At 48.1% G+C, this 23,944-nt stretch overlaps 1 protein-coding gene across 1 annotated transcript in view; it reads right to left on the bottom strand.

The window, feature by feature from the left end:
- Positions 1–23,944, bottom strand: part of IGDCC4 (immunoglobulin superfamily DCC subclass member 4) — a 97,490-nt gene that overhangs the window by 51,243 nt on the left and 22,303 nt on the right. Inside the window, exons 2-3 of the mRNA XM_072870222.1 lie at positions 11,006–11,335; positions 1,853–1,994 (exon numbers count right to left, since the gene is read on the bottom strand). Coding sequence (XP_072726323.1) covers positions 1,853–1,994; positions 11,006–11,335 — 472 coding nt within the window. The remainder of the gene's footprint in view (positions 1–1,852; positions 1,995–11,005; positions 11,336–23,944) is intronic.

Raw genomic sequence — 23,944 nt, 5'->3', positions numbered from 1 at the left:
TATTTATGGCACACTTTCCTCTGCAATCCCTTCTTTTTTGTTTTTTTTTTTTCCTTTCTTTTTTTATTAATTAATTTTCTTCTCATTACAAAGCAACAGCCTCCTATAAACCTTTAGATGCCACACTTCAGACTTAAGGATATAAGCGGTTATCCTTACAGAAACAGTCATTGCTGCAAAATTATTCCTAAACCTTACTCCACCCCTCTTTCCTTCCTCTCGGCTTAACTTCCCTGGGAGGGAAACAGCTCCTTCTGCAGAACAGAAAATGAGTTTTTAAGAACTAAAGGACAATGCAGTCACTGATCCCCTGCAGGAGTGACATCGATGGACCAACTAACAGCCAACTAATCGTTTATCCTCTTCTCATGCCTGTAACTGACTTTCATTAAGGAAAAGGTGTCATGCTGCAGGACTCTTATCCTTTCCCACAAAAAAAGAAAATTCAGGGTCTTTTACTAGATGACCTCTAAACATGGGAATAAAACAAACCAAAAGACCTCCCAGGTTACTGAGCACACACAGTGCTTTAGAAGAATCATTAACCGTGAGACAAATCTGTGCGGGAAAACACTGAAGAAAATGACTGTCTCTAAAACCATGACCAAAATGAAAGAAAAACCACATCACAGAGTTCAGTTGGGTATGCCCAGTACCCCCAGTGCTGTACCCCACAGTCAGCTGCAGAAATACCCCTCACGCCAGGCCCCAATCCCCCAGAGACTTCTACGTCATTTAACTTCACACAAGAGGACAAGTCGAAGGCAGCCCACACTGCAGCCTGCTACACCCTGTTCGAGACACACACAGGCCTTCACAGGGTGCAGGTTCTGAAATTCTAGCACAATTTCAAGTTTCACTATTCACTTTTATGCTGCTGCCTGCCCTTCTGCATACTCTTCTTGGTTTCCCTCCAACGCTCTGGATGAGGAGTAAATGGCTGATGTAAACTGTGCTGAAATCATGCATCTTCGCATACAGACTTTCCAGGCCACTGGAGAACTGAGGCTCGAGCCTCTATTACTTTGTTTATCAGCCAATTTCTAGTCATTTTAATTCCCTTGAAACTTATCTTTTATAGAGTGAGCACTTGGTCCATCATGGCAAAGGTTCCAGAATCATAAAATCATTTAGGTTGGAAAAGACCGTTAAGATCATCAAGTCCAACTGTAAAACTAGCACCACCAAGTCCACCACTACACCATGTCCCTAAGCACCACATCTACACGGCTTTTAAACACCTCCAGGGATGGTGACTCAACCACTCCCCTGGGCAGCCTGTTCCAATGCTTGACCACCCTTTTGGTGAAGAAGTTTTTCCTAACATCCAATCTAAACCTCCCCTGGTGCAACTTGAGGCCATTTCCTCTTGTCCTATCACTTGTTACTTGGGAGAAGAGACTGACACCCACCTCTCTACAACCTCCTTTCAGGCAGTTGTAGAGAGGGATAAGGTCTCCCCTCAGCCTCCTTTTCTCCAGGCTAAACAACCCCAGTTCCCTCAGCTGCTCCTCACAGGACTTGTGCTCCAGACCCTTCCCCAGCTTTGTTGCCCTGCTCTGGACACATTCCAGCACCTCAAAGAACAAGAGATCAGTAGTAAAAAAGGGCTCTTTTTTTTTTTTTGTGGGTTGGATGTTGGGGAAAAGTTAATTTTATTTAGGTGTTTTATGGACCTGTTTGCATGGGCCCCTTGAACGCCTCCTCTTACATCCCTTAATTATTAGGTCCAAAGCTGGTCTATCACCTCTCTCTTCATTCTACCTTTTTATGCAGGATTTCCACATCCTAAATGGTCAGGTTTTGTTTTGCTTTTTTTCAAGCTAACTCAGGAAAGCAATCAGGGCATCACCTGGGTTCTGCTGGAACAGCTTCTTGGTCCTTCTCCCATGTGATGACAGGGGAGGGCAGTCCTTCGATCCGACACTCAAATCGGGCCATGCCATTTTCTTCCACTGTCTGCGACTCCGGCTGTTGGAAAAAGCGTGATAATGCTGGGGAAAGAAGGGAAGGAAAGTTAGTAACTCAGGGTTTCTGCTGAGAAATGCAAACCTGTTATGATGCATGAGTTAAGAGGAAGGCTTTTCTCTCTTAAAGATAGCCTGAAATGTAATTCCTCACTTTCCCATGCCCTACAGACCCTCAGCAGTCCTACCAACAGTAACTGAAAGTTTTCAATGTGCAAATTTGCTTCTTGCCTCATTTTCTCCTTTAAGGCAACAGTGTGAGAGAAAAGACAGGCAATTACTGGGTTTCAGCAGTTGCCTTCCTAAATTGCTTCCTTATCTGTTCACTTGCTCCATTTGGGAAGGACATGTAGAATGAGAAAAAGAAGAGGGGAAATGCCACAACCCTGAGAGACGAGAGTTTCCCCTTGCCTTGTGGCACTCCCGCAGCCACAGGAAATTAAAACAAGGCAAGAGGAAGAACAAAGCCAGATGTCAAGTTACTTACACAAAACAACTGCCCGCAGGCTGGCAATGCTGGAGACCAGGGCAAGAGACCCTAAGAGTTACGATCCTCCTTCTCCGTAGTGAATGGCTTTGCCTGCAGAAACCAACTTCATCCTACTCCAGCAGATGAGATGCAGCCAAGGGAATACAGACACAGCCACCTTGCTAAGTGGAGGAGGACGGGTTTCATACATGGCAGGACACTTGTTTGCTCTTCAAGGCCCACCCCTGCCTATATGCTTCTTTCTATACTAGAGAGGCTGAACTTACTTTGGAGACAAAGCACTAACGTTTGTGATTGCTCTTGGACCGCACCCTTCCCATCATTCATACACAGCTGCCTGATCTTTCTCCCCTTCCACGCATGCAGCAAAACGCCGCTGACTTCAGCTGAACAGAAACCCTCCCCCTGGGGCTGTCAGCATCTGTCCTATCAACAGCATAACCCGAAGGCATCTCAGTCACACGGTGGAGTTTTGAATATGCATGCGGGCTCCTTGATGGGGGTGGAAAGCTGTATTCTTCTCCACCAGAAGAACTGGCTCCTGCTTTCAATAAGTCTCTGTTAAACCGCCTTTTCTGCTAAATCCACCCTGCAGTACAAATTCATCCAGCAATGCCGTAACACAAGTGCCAGAAATCCTGAACGTGGCACAATAAACATAAACTTCTGCCAGAAAACAGGCTTGATTGCTGCCCGAGGACAGTGCTGTGCTTATAAGGACCCCAAGTGACCTTCTGGTCCTCCAACACAATTATGTGCTTGTCTCACCACTGCTTCCCAAGAATATCCATCACTGCTTTGGATTTTATAGGACTCCAAAACTGAAGTTTTCTTTGCATCACACAAACATACATGCACACACATACACACTTTGCTGCAGTGTTAGCTTGAGAAAGTATGTACAGTTTTGAAAATTAAATGCTTTTACGCGACCCTTTTTAACCTCAGCGTACTCTCAGCTGTCGTTAGTGTTTTTCTTTAATTTAAATAGTTATCACATGTTTAAAGGAACTCATTGCTCTCCGCAATGTAGCGGAGACTACTGTAGCAGACTGAATTCTCCCACCAGCTGTCCTCCAAGTCTATTTTTCAATTCAATACAAATGGCAATGAAAAATGTTTTCCTGGAAAAATCTGAAAAAAAGACATTAATATGCAAGGCCCCAATTCAGCCAACTGCTGTAGTATTTTCAAATATACACTGTTAGACCACTTCAACACAGAGTAATTTCTATGGATTGCAAAATCTTTTAAGCTCATGTTAATAAAACTTGCTGAGCCCAAGAGTTTAAAAGAAAATCCATCAAATGCCAGCGCACATTCAGGATGGCACCATCAAAACAACCTTCTCTGGGCAGCAGATATCCTTAATGCTCTTTCCCGTTACTCTCTTTTCATCCTACAAGCGTAAATGAGAATGCTTTGGCAGGCTCTGAAGGGTCATGTACCCGGAAAGGTCACAATGGGAGGCAAGAATCCTTCTAAAAAGACACAATCTGTAGGCATTTCTGTTCCCTCCTCTTCATGTCAGGTCACCTGTTTCTCTTCTGTTCGTTATTAAATGGCATCATCTAAGCCGATACAATGAGATCCCAAAGTTTACAGCAGCTTTAGACCAGTCTTCAGAGACTGGAGAACCTAAGTAGCACATGGTGTGCATGAACAGCAGTGCCACTGCCACCAACAGCGGTGAAAAGGCTCTGTAAATCCCAGCGGGCAGCTCCCCGCTCTCTTTGCTCTCCCCTCACGGCTCCATGCATGCATATTTTGTACAGTTTGGCAAGAGATGCAGGACATTTAGCGAGCCAGGCTTACCTCTGCGCATTTTGGCATGAAGTGCAAAGGGGTACAAAAGGTGACAGTGCTTCCTGGGCTCCTCAGGGTTACCCAGACAATAGCCTGTCCTAAAGCAAGGGGCTGCTGGCTATTCCTCCCCATCACCTGCCAGACCTGCATCTGCAAGCTTGACATTCCCTGCTGAGAATGGGATCCTGCCGTTCACCTCCACCCAGCCCCATCTGCCTGCTGTGCCAGGCTCCAGAACAGCTCTTCAAAAGCAAAGAGCCAAGAAATGCACCCGTGACAGATTCCTCATTAGGATGTGGAGAAGCGTGACTAAATAGCGAACCTGATTAGGGAGCGCAGCATCCCTCCCGCTCCAAGCAGCACACGGGAACAGCCAGGCTTCCCAAGCAGAGTCACAGCTCCCCGGTAGAGCCAGCAAAGGCTGAGAGCTCAGTGGGTGCCGAAGGTTCAACTCTGGCGATGCAGAGCAAACCTTGTTTTGTCTGTCAGTGCTTTCTCGTGATAACTCTTGGGGTGGGATTCAGAGGGTGAGCAGCTCAGTCATCTTCCTTTTACAGGATCGGGAGAAGGATAGTGGGAATTGCTGAGGACAGGCTGAAAAAAATCACCTCTGCAAGGTCTGAAAGAAGCAGCCTGCAGCCTCCCCAGTGAAGGAGAGGATAGGGAACATGAACAGGGATCTTGTGTCCAGAAAGCAACACCAGAACAAGAGAACAGTGAAAAGGTTCCTTTGATGCAGGACCAAAGAAGAACCCTGGATCTCAGCACCGGCGAGGCTCAGGCAGAGACAGACTTGCTGGCCAGGCCATCCCCTGCATCAGCTTGTGGCCAAGACCACAGCATACTGTGATCCCTTGCGTTCCTCCTCTCTCATCCCAAGGGGTACCAGGGTGGAATGGAGGTGGCAGAACACATCCAGCACCTACAGCGCAACCCAACTGAGGCTCAGAGCTGGGCTGCAAACAGCTGGTGCTGGGAGGAAAGAAGAGAATCGGCCAGAGCAAGGCAGGGCTGCTGTGGAAGGAGAGGACTGGAAAGCAGGTCCTGCTACTCTGACAGACTGCACAAACGTGTGCGAGGGTCACAGCGACCGCAAGACAGGCTCCAACACACTGCTCACCCTAGGGCCACAAGGATCCTTACGAGGGGCTGCTCTCCTCCCAGAAACACATTTTGATGGAACAACTACCGCAGAAGTACTGTGAAGTGAGAGGTTTTCACATAGGGAGGCAGGGAAAGAAGATGCTTGAGGAGAAAAGGGAAACAAAGATGACAGATACATACTCGACATTATTTTCAACTCCTTAGCTAGGGTTTAGCTTGCAAAGCCATCCCGAGCCACAAAACACCTCCCAGCCCTGTTGCACTGATTACCCTGAACACCTTAATAGGCCACTCAGTAAAAATTACCCACTGCAGGCAAGAAGGTGAAGAGCATTACAGCAAATTGCCCTCAGCAACAAGCCAAAGCACCAAGCTCCGCGCCTTCAGGAATGGAGCGCGCAGCTCCCTCCCCACTGACATGTTAAACCCAGCTGGAGCCAAGCCGTATGTGCCAAGGCTTTTAGCCTCGAGCCCAGGGGTGACTGCAGTATGGTGAAACACAGCACCCTCCCCCTCTCCCAGCAGCCTGATCCGTGCAGGAGGCCGCGAGCTTGGAAAGACTGCCAGCCAGCAACACTACACCCCAGGCAGAAAATGCAGTCTATGCAAGGAATTCAGCCTTCTGAAACGGGCTTGCTGCTCTCTCCCACAGCGCTTTGCCCCCAGATTCTCCATGTGCTTGTGCCCTTTGTATCTTTTACAATTATTAGTAGGTATTTCTAAGATGGGGACAACCACAGCCCCCACTGAGATCACATATACCGCCCAGACAACCCGTCTCTGAACAGCTCACCTCTGAACAGGCCATGGGGGTGGAAGGGAAACATGCACAAAAAGTCATGGAAGCGATTTGTCACGGCCCGACAGCACGGTGGAGGCAGAGCCAGAACACCGCTCGGTCTGCAGGGCCACATGGCTGCACAGGACCTGTGCTGCCCAGCTAACCTGTACAGGGCTTGCTCCTGCCTCTTCACAGATGCCAGCTCCCCACCTACTCGAAACAGCATCCGAAAGTCACATCTGCGGATGGTCCAGAGCCTGTGCGTTCATCTGCTAGAGGTTTTCCTGCCCGGCTCTGCCTACAGCCACCGGCCTTCACTCACCTATGCACCTAATCCACAAAATCAAATAAATCCTTAAAATAAGCGTAAATCCCAGCTTGCCTTTCCTCAAATCCCAGGCACATTGCAAATCACTGAGAAGGGACACTCTCCTTGTGGAGAGCGGCTCACAAGAGCTTTTGTGCATCGATTCCTGCTGTGGCCTGTCCCTCCAGGTACAACAACACACGAAACCTCTCCCCAGCTCACTGCCAGCCACGAAGCGCAGGCCCATTCCCTCCAGGCACAGCAAACGTCTTCATCTGACAGTCACAATTACTGTAATTTTCTAGAACCTCCCTCACACAAAATGTTTAAGCTAAATTAACAGCTTTAACAAATCTTCACAAATGTAGTTATTAACAGGTAGAAAGCTACACTTTCCCACAACTAAAATAACGCCCCTGGTATTTCCACATGGGAGCACGCAGGGCTCGGAGAAACCTGCAGACCTAATTCATCAGCCTGAGCAGCTGTTCACTTAAGAGGCACGCTCACACCAAGAGCCATCACAGACTCGCTCCTCTTCGTTTGCCACGGCCACCACTGCCACGAGGTGTGGATGGCGGACTGTGGATGGATCCCCAGCTCAGGGAAGGAAACAAACTGCTGGTTAGAAGCACAGGATGATGGCAGGGTTAATATATCCCACCTGCTGAACAGGTTTTCTTCTACTGCCCCTACTGATCAGCAGTGCCCAGGGCAATCAGCACAAAGAATAACTCCATCCACACGTAAACAGCTTTGGATAGACTACTGTATTCAGTGGCAGGGGGGGGGGAAAAAAAAGAAAGGCCTTTACAATCCTCATTTGCACCAGCTGAATGCTAATGTAGCAAGTGCTTCTGCCCAACCCACAAAACAAATCGAAGCGAGAGATGCATTTCATTAATCAATTCCCTCGCTGCTCTCCATTCAGAAATGAGTATGTTGTGTCAGGTGCATGTGTGTGCCACAGAAGCAGCACTTTCCCCATGCAGATGGTAATAAAAGGAGACATATGAGTACGCATAAGGAGGGACTTCACCTGAAATTCCCTGTTTCTGGGAGAAACCTAGACAGGTGAAGAGATGCGTCACCTACTTACGCTCCTCTAGAAAAATCCAGGGGAAGAGGGCAATTTAAGTCAGTCCCTTGGTTTTGAGATGTTTCCACTGTTCCCACTCGTCAGACAACAAACAATAAACCCAGGTGCATAACAGAGGCACAAACCTTTGCCACCAGGCAAGAGGCAGGGTGCAAACTTCAACACAAGTCACCCCTAAAAGGGAATATATCCTAATTCAGGGTGGCTGGAATTGGGGCAGAAGCAGCCGAATAAATCCTCCTGGATTCATGACACCTTTTCTACTCCAGGTCTCCCACCTCCCCAGACACTAAATGCATGCAGGATCCCTGACTCCATCTTCACAGCCCTCAGGGGTCCCTTCACTTAATGAAATACTGAAACCAGCTATTTATCTGGCACTACAAATCACTGAAGAGGGAACAGGAAGGATGGGTGACCAGCAATCTGTAGGTGCAGCACGCTAAACATTTTCTGAGCAGAAAAGGAGGACATGTTACAAAGGTCAAAGATTTTCCCCTGATCTGGCAAAAGCTTCACCTGCCATCAGGAGTGCTGGTTTCTACAGCAGTGCTCACAGACCAAAACACGTGCTTTGGGCAGACCCGGACCGCCCTGCTTGGGTACCAGCGGTTAAATGCACCACAGCGTAAAGTGGGTGTTAGGACATTCACTCTGTATCTTCACCTACCACAGCTCTAAGCAAGTGCAAAAGCACCTTGGCCCTGATGGTCTGCTGTGCAGCTGCATTCATCAACGTGTACATAAGTCACTGTACTAGAGAGAAGTGTTACTGTATTTGCATTATTTTCTACCCTCACTTGTTTGGTACGTCAAGGAATCATTTATTGGCACCCACACACTTAAAACAGCTCCAGGAGCCATTCCTGAATACAAAGGAATTTTATTCTTGAACATTGTGCAAAGATTCAGCGGTTCAGATCTTGGAGTGTCGTTCTCAGAGACCGAAAGGAAAAACAGCCTGAAGAGCACTTTCTTTCATCTCTTCCATTATAAAGAGATATTCACCTCACAAGACAGTCCCGACACCAAGTGGAGTCGCAGACTCTTTGTCATGTAGACAGCCCATCTGTCCCAGCCTCCAAACTGCTCTTCATTGTCTGGAGTTTCCCCTGGAGTTCAGAGATTTGCACCATGCTGACATGGGGTAAATTCTGCCTGCAGGAACATCTGAGCAAACCCAGTGGCACCTACTGCATTCACCAGCTACTGAGGGAGCTACAGCTCCTTGGCTCTGCCCTCCTCTCACCACTCCTTGCTCAGCACCGAACTCCCCAAGTCCCCTCCACGATCCTTCCCAAACTGCGCTGACTATTCACCAGGGAACCCAGAAGAGACCGACGGTGACATGGAGGCAGCTGAGCCGATGTGTACAGCTAAATCCAGTGTGTGAGACCTAGAGCCTGTTTCCAGAGCCGACATCCTTTCTGCTCAGGGCTATGACCTCCTCCCTGCAGCTTCCCAGTTGAACTTGCTCTCAGTTCCTTACAGAAGAGCTTTTCCAAGTTCTTACAAGACCAGAGCACCCTGTCACAGCAGGGCAGGCTGGAAAAGTATTTGATTGACTCCTGATTTGCTCTGGGCCTAGCTCTTCAGGCCCAGCACCAAGAACTGGGACTGCAGGAGAGGAACCTTCAGCTTAGCAAAAAGGCGTCAGAAAAGGTTACCCTGCCCTGCCTGCTCATTTCTGTTCAAAATCTCCCTTCTGCAGTTCTGACACTGCCAACACCACTCAAATGCACTGTTTGAAATTCAAGGACAAGAACAGTCCAGTAACCTGCATCAGAGAGGAGAGGCAGCCATGGGGCCAGGAGCTCTGCCCTGCCCAGCCATGGGAGCCTGGCAAGGTTTGTCAGAGACAGAAAGAGATGATGGTAGAAGGCAATGCCACAGTCTAGTTTGGTCTCTGTGGGAGGGCAGGATCTCATTATAGGCGTTTCAGACCATGCTGATGCACAAAGATTTCCTTATCCAGAAGCTCTGAGCACACTGCTCTCTTCTGCTGCATAATGCAGTTGAAAAGCAGGGTGCTGGACACATCCTTCTGTGCTGGGACATGCTCACTGGCACCGAAAAACCGGCACTGTAAAACTGTTTTGGCTTGCCTGCTTTCCTCCCACACCTGAAATCAGCAGCACTGTGCTTTAAGAGAGCATGTTTGGGAACTGACATTCAGTGCATCTGTCCCCGCTGGGACCCTGGTACCTCTCTCGGCTCCACCAAGCACACAAAGAGCCTCAACACTCATGCTCACTACAGTCACCAGCCTGGGCTCTCATCAGATAAGTTGCTTTGCCAAAGATTAAGCTCCTGCTCTTCCGCTACTCACTGTGCTAAAGGCAGAGCTAAGCTTTCACAAACAAAAGCCATCAGAAGGGGAGACATCGAACATCCTGTCCGTCAGGACCTCACAGTGTAGAAGATGAAAGATCCCAAGGCCTCCCTTGGTGCATCAGTTCCCAGCTACGTTCACAGTCTTTATCATTTTCATAAGGCCATATTCAGACACGCTAAAGCCGTCAAAGTCATCAGACATTCCCTATGGGGAGAGGAGTAGGTGCCCCTAGAAGCCTGTTAAGATCTAAGCCAGCTACCGAGAGCAAGGACAAAGGGGAACTTGGACCACCTGAGTACAGCCTGGCTTGTTTCCAGCACTTTTTGCCCCTCAAGCGACCACACACATCCGCCTGACTGTCTCTCAGTGATTAACTCTTTTTATCAGTGTATCCACACTCTTCGCTCAGGACAGATCCTGATCTGGATTGAGGTGCAGGCCACCCACTGCCACCTCTGGGATGTGGACGGGATAAAGAGCTCAGCACAGTCGAGCTGGGAGCACACAGCACACCAATGCAAGCAGCCCCGTCCCAAACACAGCCAGTCCTTCCAGCTGTCCCCACGCAAGTAATGCGGGTGCATTCCTGCACACACCATCCAGAGGTGACCCATGCAGAGGAAAGGCAATGGGTGCTTTCTCCCAACCACTTCCCCATCACCCAACCCCTTAGCTTCAGCCAGTGCTCACAGATTTAGGGCAGTGCTCCTTATCTACGTCACTGGGGCAACAAGCCCATTGTAGCCTTGGCCAGGAGAGTCAGAGCTGTCATAGCCAGATCTCCACAGCGATCTCCCCAGGCAGAGGGTGCTGCACTCAGGGCTGTGAAGTGTCGAGTTCTCACAAAAACAAGCACTGTCTTTTGGAGAGTGACGAGGGTCCTGTTTTTAATTCATGGCTGATGGCACTTACCTGGGAGAGTTACACAGGATGTTAGCACTGGGATAACAGAAAGACACCACTGCTTATTTGTGGACTATCCCAAATTCCACCTACACATCATTAATAGAATTTCACTGCATAGACACTTTATCTCAAACTCTCTGGGAGGCAGATGGTCTGTATAGACACCAGGAGGGGAAAAAAAGAAAATCAACAAAAACCCCCAACACTTACTTGAAAATCTGACTGTAGCCGTTTGACTGGTGACAGCCCCTAGGGAGCTGTGAGACACGCAGGAGTAATTACCCTCAGCGCCAGCCCTCTCAGGGTATTTACTGTCCTTTGCCACAGCCTGGGATGAGATGAAGAGCGATCCATTCGGAAGCACGTGGAGATGTTCCTGCTCCACTAATGGAAACCCATTCTTCTTCCATGTGATATTGATCACCTGCTCAACAGGGGCCAGGTTACAGTCCAAAACCACGACCTGGTTTGGCTCCAGTATCACCTTTGCAGGACCAGCACTACAGCTCAGCTCCAGAGAATCCCCCTCCAACAGCCTCCCTGCAAAGAAAAGACAGCGTTGCAGTGGGGGTTGCTTTCCTTGGTTAATCACATCCCAGTTTTGCACAGCGAAGGAAGCACAGTTCTCCATGAGTGAGGGTGGAAATAACAGGTGACATTCAGCCCTGTTAGGTGACCAGCACCTCCCATTACACTTGTGCACTACGTTGTCCATCACACATCCTTGGGGCTGCAAGCACAACCCGCACCATCTCTGCCACCCCCAACAGTGCCCAGCAGCCACCCCTTCTATCCACACTTGCTTTTTCCGTGCTGGATTAAAGCAGAGAAGGACAACTGGAGAAGGTGAAGTGACAGCAATAGCAGCAGCAGGCACATAAGATGCAGAAAGGGCCCCAACTTCTCCTTTACCTGCAAAAGCTGCCCACGAGAAGCGAGGGCTCCCCCTCACCTGCCCGTGTACCAGAGCCTCCTTCGAGGCTGATAGACCCCCACAAGACTGCTAAGCACAAGCAAAGATGTTCAAGCCCAGCTTGGTATCCCAATGCCAGCGATCACAACTTGGTTGGAGCAGTGCTCTCTGCAAGTCCCGCTCCCGCCTGCGACTGCCGTAGTGAGCAATAGCGGAGTGCAGTCAAGGTCAGAAAGCCCAGGCAAGGAAGTAAGCGCAGCACTACAGGGGCACAAGCAGGCACAAGACCAGGCCAAGGCCCCAAGATCTAGTCAGCAAAGCAGCAAACTCCTTCAGAGGAGATGCAGGATGAGTTACAACACCCTCGGGGGGAACGGGCAGTAAGAGCTGGAGCCCAGCTGGGAACCCAGAAAGGCAGCGCCTGCTGCTGACATTCATGTACTGGAAGACTCATTTCAAAAGGAAAGCCAACAAAAGAATGGCTAAAAATGTAACCTGCTGTCTCTGAGTGTTTTATCCCATATAGCTGAATCCAATATGAGAATGGATGGATGCATTTTCCCCACTAGAAGAGAAAGGATATTCCAGCTGCAAATGGACAATCACAGCATGTCTTACCCAGAACAAGTCTTTGGGCAACCTGCCTGCTGCAGCCGGAGGCCAGAGCAGTGACTAGCAGCAAGCTAACCCGACCAGGTCTTGGTCTGGCCAATTTCCAAACCCACATACTCGTAGGAGAGCTCTACCTCTGAAACAAGGCTCAGCGTTTCCTAAAAGAATATTGCCATTAATAAAATGCATTTGCTGTTAGAGTTCTCCAGAGACACTAAGTCAATGTTAGCTGGCAGCGCTGCTTCCACACACCAGCAATTTCAATCTCTGCTGTGCTCAAACCATCCACTCTTTTTATGGCTTTGCTCCAAATTATTTTGTCACTGCTCCAATCAGAAATGTTTCCTGCCTCTATAACAAGTTTATCAACACTGGATATGAACCACATGGCTCCCTGCCCGTCTCCTATCGCAGAAGGCTACAGATTAATTTTATAGGAATTCAAACACCCTATTAAACCTGCTACTACCTACTGCTGATAAAAGGGCTGCCTTTTAAAAGAGTGTGTGTTAAGCATGCAATTAGGGGCAATGACATGCAAAATTACACATGCAGGGAGATGGAATTATTTCAAAGCGTGTGCCGGAAACTGCAGGTACCCCTGAAAGGAAGGGCCTAATCCTGCCCACGCGCAGGGCTGATTCGGTGCCCACCCAAGCCCATGGGGACGGAAACTTGTCAGGTTTGCCGTCATTGTCTGTTTGCAGAACAACCACCGAGAACTTGACGTTGGCCATCTATGTCCTTTCAGTGATGAGGAGGCTACACAAGAATTCCGCCCATCCCCTGCCTGTTGATCAACATCGTTACAGGCGATCCTGCACGAACAGATCCTGCACCCTCATCTTCACTAGGATGTCCAAGGGACAATCTCCCACCTCCTAAAGCCAAACCCCAGTCGGATGCAGAGATGCCCATTTCACACCATGCTACGCAGCCAGTGCAACAGCCAGGCACTGTACTCCACTACAAACGGGCAGCTACTGCTGACACAGAGCTGCCTGCAAGTCCCTGGATTTGGGGGTTCCCTGCACGGATGCTTCTGCTGGGCTGCAAACTCGCAGTCTGCAGGAAGGAGGCACAGCAAGGAGCGGCAGACACCATCAAGCTCTCAACGTGCACGCATCGCAATGTAATTTCTGGATTTGTCAGCCAGCACAGCCCTGGCAGGTTCCTTGCTGCCTGGCCCCCTCAGGCCAGGGAACAAGCTGAGGAATGTCACTATGCAGGGACTGTCACCAAATGCCCTCCTGTAGGGGCAAGTGGGCCTGTTCGTGTCTCCTAGGGAAGATTAGTCCTTTGAGGACCACAGCAAGCTACAAAACTCACTCACTGGCTCCACAGGAGGCTAGAAGTAGGGGAACATGAAGCTGAAAGGCTGCCCCAAATGCTCTGGAAAGACACTGCCACTGGAAGCCTTCCATCCAAGACAGCCAGTACAAGAAAACTATGAAATAGGGAGAAATAAAGCACAGAGCAAGTTACCAGCAAACATAGAAGGTGCAGGTGCAGAAGGTGACATGGCCAAACACAGGAGAGGATTAACAGTCTGAGGCTGGGGAAAACTCAGCTGAGCTGACAGGAGGCACACTCGGAGCCGCAACACTGTCGTGAGAAGCCCCATCCACGGAGGAGCAGCAACCCAAACACTTCTCTGAAGGGATCTCCTCGTAGCAGCTGCTCCTGGCAGCGTGCCACACGGGGCTTAGTCAGCCTGTGTGTACACACCACCTCCAGGGAGGTAGGGCTGCTAAGGCAAAGGCTGAGGCATGTGATGCAGAGCTTATTTCGAAAGATGTTGAAACTTTGTTGGCTGAAGTCTTAATCCTCTACCTTTCCTTAAATTTGTTGTCTTTAGAAGAGCAAGTAGAAACTGAGGAGACAAGGAATTAACGCAGATCACAAGTCAGTCCCCTTAACCAATGGCTCCAGCTTTTTCTTTGCAGTCTTTCCCCTTGCCTCCTCCTTTACACATCACTGCCAGCAGTGACGCATCAACATGCCTCGGACAGCTCTTGTGCAGCACCAGCATCATGGGCTCCAACGCTGCCTGTGCGTACTCTTACCCTCCTCCAACACCAACCCTCCTGTAACGCAGCAGGGCTGGGTGGGCACGGCCACGTGGAATCAGCTGGCTCTGCGTGCCGGGCATCCCACATGCCCCCTGCCACTGCACGCACAGGCTGTCCTCCTGCCTCCAGATTCTCCATGGGCTCCTGCTCCGTGCCAGGCACTCCTGTTCATCGCTCAGGGAAACAGCCCATATATCTGTCCTATTTTCTATTTTCTTCAGACAGCAATTAAAATGGCGTTTTGCTGAAAATACTCCTCCTCTTCAAAAGGTGAAGCGCGAGGGGACAACTGGCTGGCTCACGCAGCCAGGAATAGAGCAGAGATCTGCAGTGCAGCTTCCCACGCCAGCACAGGTCGGTAAGAAGTGATTATCAGCCTCTCAAACTTCAATCCCTCAAAAAACAACTCAACTCATTTGCAGTGGAGTAAGAACAGACAGCTCCATACTTTGCACCACAGCAGAAGTATTTGCTTTTTAACAACATGCGATGATGTTTCTATACCCCTAAATATCACCCAGCTCTTTTCCCCAAAGTCAAAACCCACCTGGATCCAAGCTGCTGGTTGGTATGTTAGAGAAAAAAGGGCCAGTTACAAAACTCAGTGCCGGACTGCAAAGCTCACCCACGCCAAGCCTGACAGTCTGGTTCAGGTCTCTCTCTGCTATATACCACGAGAGGAGAAACGACCATTGGAAGGAAATGCATTTGAAACTAGCCTTCACAGGCGACTGTTCTGCCACAGCCCAGGAGCATGCTCACCAAGGAACATACTAACACCAGGAGCACAGGATCCTCCATGAGCAACCAGAGCGGTCTGTTGCTATCATCAATATTTGGTGCACTTGCTGAGCTGGTCATGACAATACCATCTCACTGGATACGGACAGGAGGAGGTTGCCTTTTTTCATGCCTTCCCACCAATAAACACATGATTGCACAACATCTTTGAAGAGCAATAGTCACTCCTTTCCTGGAAACCTGTTCCAACCACATAAACCACTCAGTAACAGCAGAAACCATTTACAAGCAACCAACCTCAGGGTATGTTTCTACTTGCAAGTGTCTACTGCATTGCCAAGCGATGCAGGCTCCACACGAAGGTGAGAGCTTGTGACCATACTCAAATCACTGCCATTTATTCCAGGGGCACCAAAACTGTTTCTAGACCAAGAAGCCAAGTAAAAACCCAGATGCACTCACAACCCTCAGGGCTCAAACTGAGCCCCTGGCAGAAGACCATGACAAGGTCAAATACATGTCACCACCCATCGCTGTCTGTCAGTTAACGCAGCCCAGGGAGGCTTCCAGCTGGGCAAATGAAGCCCCCAACTGACATCAGCCTTATCTGACCTGTCCCAAATCATCCAGCCCTCCTTCCTGCCCTTTTGGCCCCAAAATACTGCAGGTTTTTGGGGACAGGCCATTTGCACGTACAGAGGTTGGAGCAGCAGGGCCCAGGACCCAGACTTGGCATCCCAAAAAGCCCCTCTACGACTCTCGTCCTAAGCTGTTCAAAGAACTGTATAAACACTTCCTGATTAAGGAAAAAATACCTTCCAGGCTCTGGAAACATAGGAGGAGGTCTGGTTCAAAACACCGCACTAAATTAGCAAGCCTGACAATGAGATAAAAGCCCCTTCAAGGGAAAGGATCAGAAGAGAGTAAAATTACTCCAAGTGAGATCAAAGACAAACGAAATCAGGAATGTTAAGTGCTTACAGAAGCTGCCGACTATTTCCAAACTCCATTCTTCATCGTATAGTGACAGAAATGGATATGACCCTTTTTAAACACACAGCCACATGCTTGTGCAGCTTCCTGCTCACCTTCACCCTCTTACCTGCCGGAGGTCATGCCGTAATGAATGTAGTGAAGACTAGCCAGAACAGCCACTTGCCTCACACAGCAAACACAGCTACTCCAACAGACATTGACAATAACATGGAGGTGGGCTTCTGAGTCAGAAGCCAGAAGGTCTTTCCACGTATCAGTTCAGGGCAGGTGTTTCACCTACAGATCTGTGCTTTGGAGCTGGAGAGCTTTTTGCCTTTGGCTCCTCCTGGATGTACCTTCAAGCATCAAAGCCTGGCAGAATTGGAAGTTCTCAGCTCATGGATCTCTAAATTGAGGCCAGGGAACCCTGTACAGCGTTGCCCTACAGCGGGCAACATCACACATACATGCAAATCAGGCTTTTACTTCACAGCACACGAAACCATCTGTCTACCAACCGCCCAGAAATGACCCAACGCAACTGAGAACATCTCAAAATACTTCTGTGAGGGAAAAGGGGCCAAAGCAGAGTGGTGGGTTGCGAGGAGAGAGGAACAGTGCAGTCTGTGCCCATTCAGTCCCACATAACCAGCAGAGTTCATACTAAACTCCACTAAGCCCAGCAAACTGCTGAACTATTCCAAGGCAGACAGTAGCAGCTTTGAGATTATAAATGTATGTGCAAATACGCACTTACATGTAGATATATACCACACACATGTGCACATACACAGAGTGCTGGGGGAATGCAGATGTATTTAAACGTAGAGCATGCCCCGAAATGGAGGGTCTTTGATGCAGAAAGTTAAAAGCATTTTGTTCCCATGAAAATTATATTTTCTGACCCAGGCTCTGCAGCAGTATTTTACTCTCTCCTGTGTTGCTAACCCCTGGGCTACATTATGCACAAAAACAGCCCAGGAGAAAAATGTTCTTTTTCTCCCATCTATTTCCTCACTTCCATCAGCCAGCCATCCACCTCCGGTGTCCAGGCCCAGTGAAGTAAATTAAAAAGTCTCCTGTTGAGTGGCATAAAAAACAAGGCGTTTCGGATGAACGAAGGTTGTAAAATCTTCAAGGCACAAAGCTGTCCCCTGCCCTCCATGGGAGCACAGCCCCTGCCAGCAGCAGGCTTGATTCTAGATCCAAAGCAGGCATCTGAAAATCCACGTTAAATCAGTCAACGTCCCCCTTCCCAAATCACACATCTCAATGTAGCCAAAACCACTCTTATCATCTCCTCTCCCCGACATCAAACGGAGGTAGGAATAGCCACTCACCACTGAGCAAAGGGGAAAAAGAATGAATTCTCTTGTTTTTGTAATTTCAAAACTATAAATAACCAGGTGAAGTGTGAGCTAGCAACACAGCAAGGTTTGACAGATTCCTGACAATGCAATTACTTGGTCTGAGGGCAAGACCCTCAGAGCAGTGTTTTGACATCCAAGACACGCAATACTCCAAGCCCATAAATCTGTTGGGAGCTTGCACTCCATGGTGGGAACAGCAGAAAACCCCACTTGTCTCCTTGTACATAGGGTTATTTCCCTTTCCTGGGATTTAACCACTTAAATTGAGGAGGAAAGACCTACACAAGGGAGATGCTTGTTCTGGTGAAATTTTGGCTATCAGCAGTAAACATGTCCTTGAGCTCTGTTACACAGCACGAGCAAATAAAAGGTTACTGTTCAACAGGAGACAAATGGCTTTGTTCGGAGGAGGATGAGTTGTGTTTTAGTAATTACTTTAAAAACAAAACATACAGGCATAAACCAAAAGGGATGCATTTCTGTGCACTGGCGTATCTATGCTTCTTTTTTTTTGTACAGCACCTAGCACAGCTGGAATGAGCTGATCCACAATCCCTGAATGCTCCCGAATGGCACATCACCACGTGGACACACAGCTCTGCCATGCTGGTTGTTCAGACAGACGTGTATGTCCCAGCTCCAAATGCAGCACTACCATGAACTCAGCAGATAAACCCATCCCAGTTACGCAGCACAGCTCAGGCTCTTCTGTAGCTGGTGTGAGGACAGCCCCAACAGCTCCCCATCATGGCCACAACCTTGTCACCAACCAAGCCACCACCCAAAGGGGCTGTCCTAAAGGCAGACAGAAAGGTAGTATTTGAGGGACATGTACTATCTTCTCTTCAACAAACTGATTCAGCTGGGGGGAGACAAAGAGATTTAGGCACGTACAAGATCCCAAGGCACAATCATTCCTACAAACCCCGGCCCATTCCTACAAACACCCAGCCCAGCAATTACAAGGCTTAGACCTTCACTTCAAGGCAGGGAGGCCCATCTTTATTTAGCACAGCTGAGTGAGGCCCCAGGATCAACTCAAGGACGGGACCCAACCCAAAGCAGCTAAACCACCGACAGCTTCCAGTGCCTTCACGCAAAAACCCTCAAACACTTCCAGCCCAAAACAAATAAAGTTGCACCAAGCCAGACAGGACCCGTTACAGCCCAGGCCTTGGGAGATTAATACTTCACAGAGAGCAAAGTACAAGGGTTTCTAATCTGACACACTTCCAGAGCTGACATCACTTCTAGTTCTTGGCAGCCGGAGATTTTCCTAGGGAGCCGCTGTTGTGCTGCAGGTCCCACCGCCTGGAGCCCAGCCAGCGCGTTTCCTATTCCACACACATCTGGCACTTTGGAACTGGCTTGTGCACCTTGCAGAGCTGCAGCCAAAGAAAACCTTCCCGGGAGCAAGGAAAGCTGCTCAGATGAGGCAAGCAGAGGGCTCAGTCGTCGTGTGTGTTCTGCGGGATATCAGGTGGTAAGAGAAAAGGGCTCCTCTCTCCCCTCCACATCCCGCAGGAGGTGGCAGGAATTCAAACTGCAGTTGAGCCTCTGCACTGTCGCCTGTCTTAATTTATGTATTTATTTTGGATGCTGAACTCGTGGAACTCAACAGCACAATTAATCTCATTTAATCAGGAGTGAACAGAACTGAAGAAAAACTTGAGTTACTACTTCCAAAGGGTTTTCCTACCTCTCAGCAAGTCAACTACTGTGCCATTGTTCTGCTCAACATAACCTTCTGCTGATGCTCTTCAGACACTCTTAGAGCCATAGAAAATCTTTATGTTCTCATTGTCTAATTCAAAGAGCGACTATACTTCAGTGTGTCCCCATTAAAGCAGCACAAAGCCCTCTTTCTTCTTGGAAACTTTATGCATTGACAATTAAAAGTCAATAGCTTGGTTTCAGCCTGTTTTTAGGGCAACTGCAGTTGGCAAGTGGTGACCCAGAAAGAAATCTGGATGGAGGTCTCTGACGAAGCCAGCATTCTGGGCGCTCAGCAACATCAGCACTGAAAGCAGGACCGGAGGAGCTCTGGGGTCAGAGCACCCGACTCCCATGATCTCTACAGAATGGGAGGCTGAAAGAGGAGCTGGGCACCTAAATCCCCTTCTGCATCAGGTCTTAAGCCTCCCCATGGCACAATAAAACAGAAAACATTCTTCCACTCAATTGTAATGAGGCCTGTAAGATGGAGGGGTCGAGATCCCTACGTTCCCTTCCCAGCTACCAGATGTTACTGGAACTTTCCACCTTGTAATGGCAACACGAACAAGCTAAGAATAAGAAAGTTACACCTTCAGCCTCCATTTAGCCTCTCTGGAACAGAAGGCTCCTAAAACTATCTCCAGGGCTGCTGGAAAGACCATTTTATTAACACTTGATATCCACGCACAGCAGAGCGGTTCCAGTACTGAGCAGCGCTCACCAGTGGGAAGCAGGCCTTATCCTAATTCTGCATATAAGCAAGCTAGATGGTTTATTTAATAATGCAGCATCTCCCACTGCTGCAGGAATATTTATCCAGCTGGCAGCAAGGGACTCTCAGATCATCCCCTGTCACTAAGCAGATCCCAGCCTTTCATGAGCAGCTGGGTGCCGGACCGGCACTGCGTGCAGCAAGAGACTGCACTCAGAGACTGTCACGCCGTCCCCACATCAAGGGGTAGGGTACGATGCCATGTCAGGAGTGATGGTCTCACACCACGCACAGACCCAGCTGCAGGGAAGGAGTGCGCAGTGTCATGGTCAGTCCCCTGCTTGGGCTCGGCAGCGCAGTAGGGTCCCTCATGTCCCAGTACAGACTGGGACCCAGTATGAGCACTGGGAGGGCAAGCTCAGCTCCGTCCACACAGTCCAGTGGAAATGCCCTGGAGCTGGCTGCTGCGCACAGGCTTGGCCATCCCACAGCCTAGGCCAGTCTCAACAGCTACAGCCAGCTCTAGAACTGCATTTTAGACAGAAATACTTTGTGATATGCTCTCAGGATGACATGCATTGCTCTAAAGCTTTAGGAGGGCCATGGTCCAAACACCCGTTTGAGCAAAGTATCACATGGGAGCAAGCATACTTGAGCCCTACCAACTGGATCTGTCCAAGCAGGTGAGCTGTGCATCCCTGGAAAGGTCAAAAGGGAGCCCAGTTACTGCAACAAGACCAGTGGGGGGAGTACGCTGCCAACACAAAAATACCCTCTTCCTACAGCTTCACTTAATTATGAAGATCTTTGCATCTAACAAATCTTTACGAGGCTTTGTGGCTTTGGGACATCGATCCAACCCATTCATTTCATAGCTGTCCATTATTATATTTTCACATGTACACAAAGCACTTACATTTAAAAGTTAAATTAATCATCATTTACCAATTTGCTGTAGCACGCTCCAAATTCAACTCTCTCTGGAGAACGATGCTGGGCAAGAGCCTCTTCTCTTTGTTCTGTTCAAACCCCCAGTTAAAAACAAGAGAGCAGAAAGGACAGCATGAAAGAAACATTATTTAAAACACATGCAATGCCACATTGCTGTTTATAGGCTATACCTGAAAAGCTTGATATTATCTAAAGCTGTAATTAAGGTAAATAGGTTAATGACTAGACTCACTTAGATAAAAGCAAAGGCTGCCAAAGCCCTGGGTAAATGAGTATCTTGGTGTATAAATATAACATACCAGGCATCAAGGAAATAAAATAGCTGAAAAGGTCTCCGTCTAAGTATTTGTAAAGACACTTCTGATGCTCCTAACACTGAAGCCAACTGCAGCTGCTCACTTCAGCCACCCAAGACCATCAGAGCCACCAACCCATGGCTGACATAACCCTGGAAACTCCAACCCAGTAAAGTATCAACTGATTTCTAGGAAGGACTAAATGCTCTCATAATTCTGTATAAGCATCAGGTTTGCCCAAGCATCTTATCTGTACCTATAGATGATGCCTACTGGATAGGGATAAACACAAAACCAGCTCTCAGGATTGAGTTCAGTTTCATTGAGATGTGTGTTATTCTGATGTATCCCCTGCAAACAAACAGTCCAGAAAGATGAAACAAATCAATAGCAGTAATAATTTATTCATCGTGTTGAATTGTCAACGGCAATCATAACAGTAAAGTGCTTGACACTTTCACGAAGGTTAAGCCTTTGTATTTTCTCATCTCTGACCCCAGAAAGGCTTCTGAAACAGCAGCTGAAGTCTAGAGCAAGCCAAAATCTAGACTGGTTAAACTCAGCCTTTTTCGGGTCTTCTCCCCAGGGTGTCTCGCGTTACTGAGAGCAGAACAGGGAGAGCTGTCCTTGTGTACAGTAATATCAGCACTAGCCTCCCTTGCATTGAAGGATGCTTATTTTAAGTGCCAAAGTGACTTAAAACACTAAAATCGCTGAAAACCTCTTCACAATCCCCCACAACGCCCAACCCAGGGAGGGCTGAGCTGTTTCTGTCCCTTTCCCACCTGCTCCATGCCACGCATACAGCACAGCAAACTTCAGGCTTTGCTCTGTAAACATCTCTGAGGAAGCCTCCATCTCCAAGCTGTCACCTCTGCTTTCTTAAAAAGGCAACGAGGAACAGCTGAGACGATCTCTGCAGAAGCTGCTGCAAGCACGGGACGCATGGGGAACTCAGGACAGAGCCTTGGGTTTGCATTCATAAATTTACAGTGTAGAAGGCATATTAAAATTACAAGCTTGAACAAGCGCACTGGAACAATAACACATCAGAGTCCTGTAATTGGGCCCTGAAATACACTTAGTGAAAAATACAGACCAGCTGCAATGTTGGAAATGCTCCTAATGCAATCCAAGGTAATTATTGGTAACAGACCATCAAACAAGTGCATTAATATGCTCTGATCAGAGAGAGAATCAGATGGACAGTCTGGCACAGCAGCTTGTACCTGCAAATTATGTAAATGATTTGAAAGAGCAAAGCCCCAAAGCCCTAGAAACACTAACTCTAATGAAAGTTATTAAATGCTATTTTTGTTATCTGCTGGTGTTAACATTAGAAGGCCCATTTGCCACGGTGACTATAATTTTGCTGCTGAGCAGCAGTCCGAGCTGAATAAGCCTGATATTTGCCATTTTAAAGGACTGCATCACGCTAAAATGACTGGCTTAGATTTGCATGATTTCACAGACAACATTCAAACACATAACTACTTCCTGCATTTTTCACTGATGTTAGAAAGGAAACCCAGTCATTTTGCTTTCGTTAGATGCAGAAGTTCCTGATTTTATTTCATGCTTCATATACACACGTTTGATCTGCAAACAACACATGAGAGTCTGAAACAAGATCTCCTGTTACAATGTTACCTATTTTTGCGCTTGAACTATTTAAGTTTAGCATATTTTTAGGATATACTTTCATCTCTCCGTGCCTTATAAAGCTAAAAGAAGTATGCAATATGATACATGCTTCGGTATTATGCCTCTTGAGAACAGTCACTTAACTAGAAACTAATATTACCAAATAAAATACACAAAGAACTTTCACTTGTGGGCTACAGTTAAAACTCTGAGTATATTTTGTAGCTCTTTTCCCCTCAGTTAGTGGGTTTGTATAGTCCAAAGATACAAATATAAACACATTTCAATTGAATCATGTCCAGCTCCAATGGTGAATGTTTCACCTTGCAATTCCTCACCACCCTACAGAGGGGAAAAAAAAAAAAAGCATCATGCCCAATTTCAAACCTTGGAAAAAGTCAATGCACAGAGGAATGAAACAGTGTCCCCACTGTGGGTTTGAAACTAGCAACCAAACTTCCCAGCAAATAAATCCCATCCTCTCTACCAGACAATTCTTCAGCCTTTGCAACTCAAACTTTTACGTGCAAAATGCAGTGTAAAGCTCTGAAGCAAACTGACAGGGCATATCCTGCCCCTTCCTCATTCTAAAGGGCTCCAGAAACTTGGGCTATGTTTTGTAATTTCCAAAGACACACACCACCTGTAATTTTATCTTTTTTTTTTTCCACATTGCAAGGCTGTTGAAACTGCAATGGAGAGCCACCCTGACTGAGTGGGTAAATATTAACCCTGCGATAAGCAGCCTGAGGTCACCACGTGGGGATGACTGCTTGAGCTATCCGTAACAAGATGGACATGCTTCCAGCTTTAACAGAGGACCCAAAGACTCATCCACCTCCAAGGTACAGCCTCAAATCCGAAGAGAGCCAGCACCACTCCCAGTGGATGGATTTCATGGCCTGGTTCATTGTCCATTTTGTCTCCCAGCAGGTCTGAGATGTCGCGTGTCACCAAGGACAAGAAAGCTCGGCAGGAAAGGAAAGAGGAAGAGCGTGTTACACGGAAAGGAGGACGCGAGCCCTTTCACTCTGCCCTTGCTTGGGTATACGAGGCCTGTGCTTCCAAGTGTCAGCTTGGCCCAACAGCCCTACATCACCCACCATGCCAATATGCAAAGAAGGAAGGCGATGACAACAGCTGCTCT

The sequence above is a fragment of the Ciconia boyciana genome, chromosome 8 (assembly GCF_034638445.1).
Source record: "Ciconia boyciana chromosome 8, ASM3463844v1, whole genome shotgun sequence".
Classification (NCBI taxonomy): domain Eukaryota; kingdom Metazoa; phylum Chordata; class Aves; order Ciconiiformes; family Ciconiidae; genus Ciconia; species Ciconia boyciana.
This window is presented reverse-complemented; position numbering and strand designations above follow the sequence as displayed.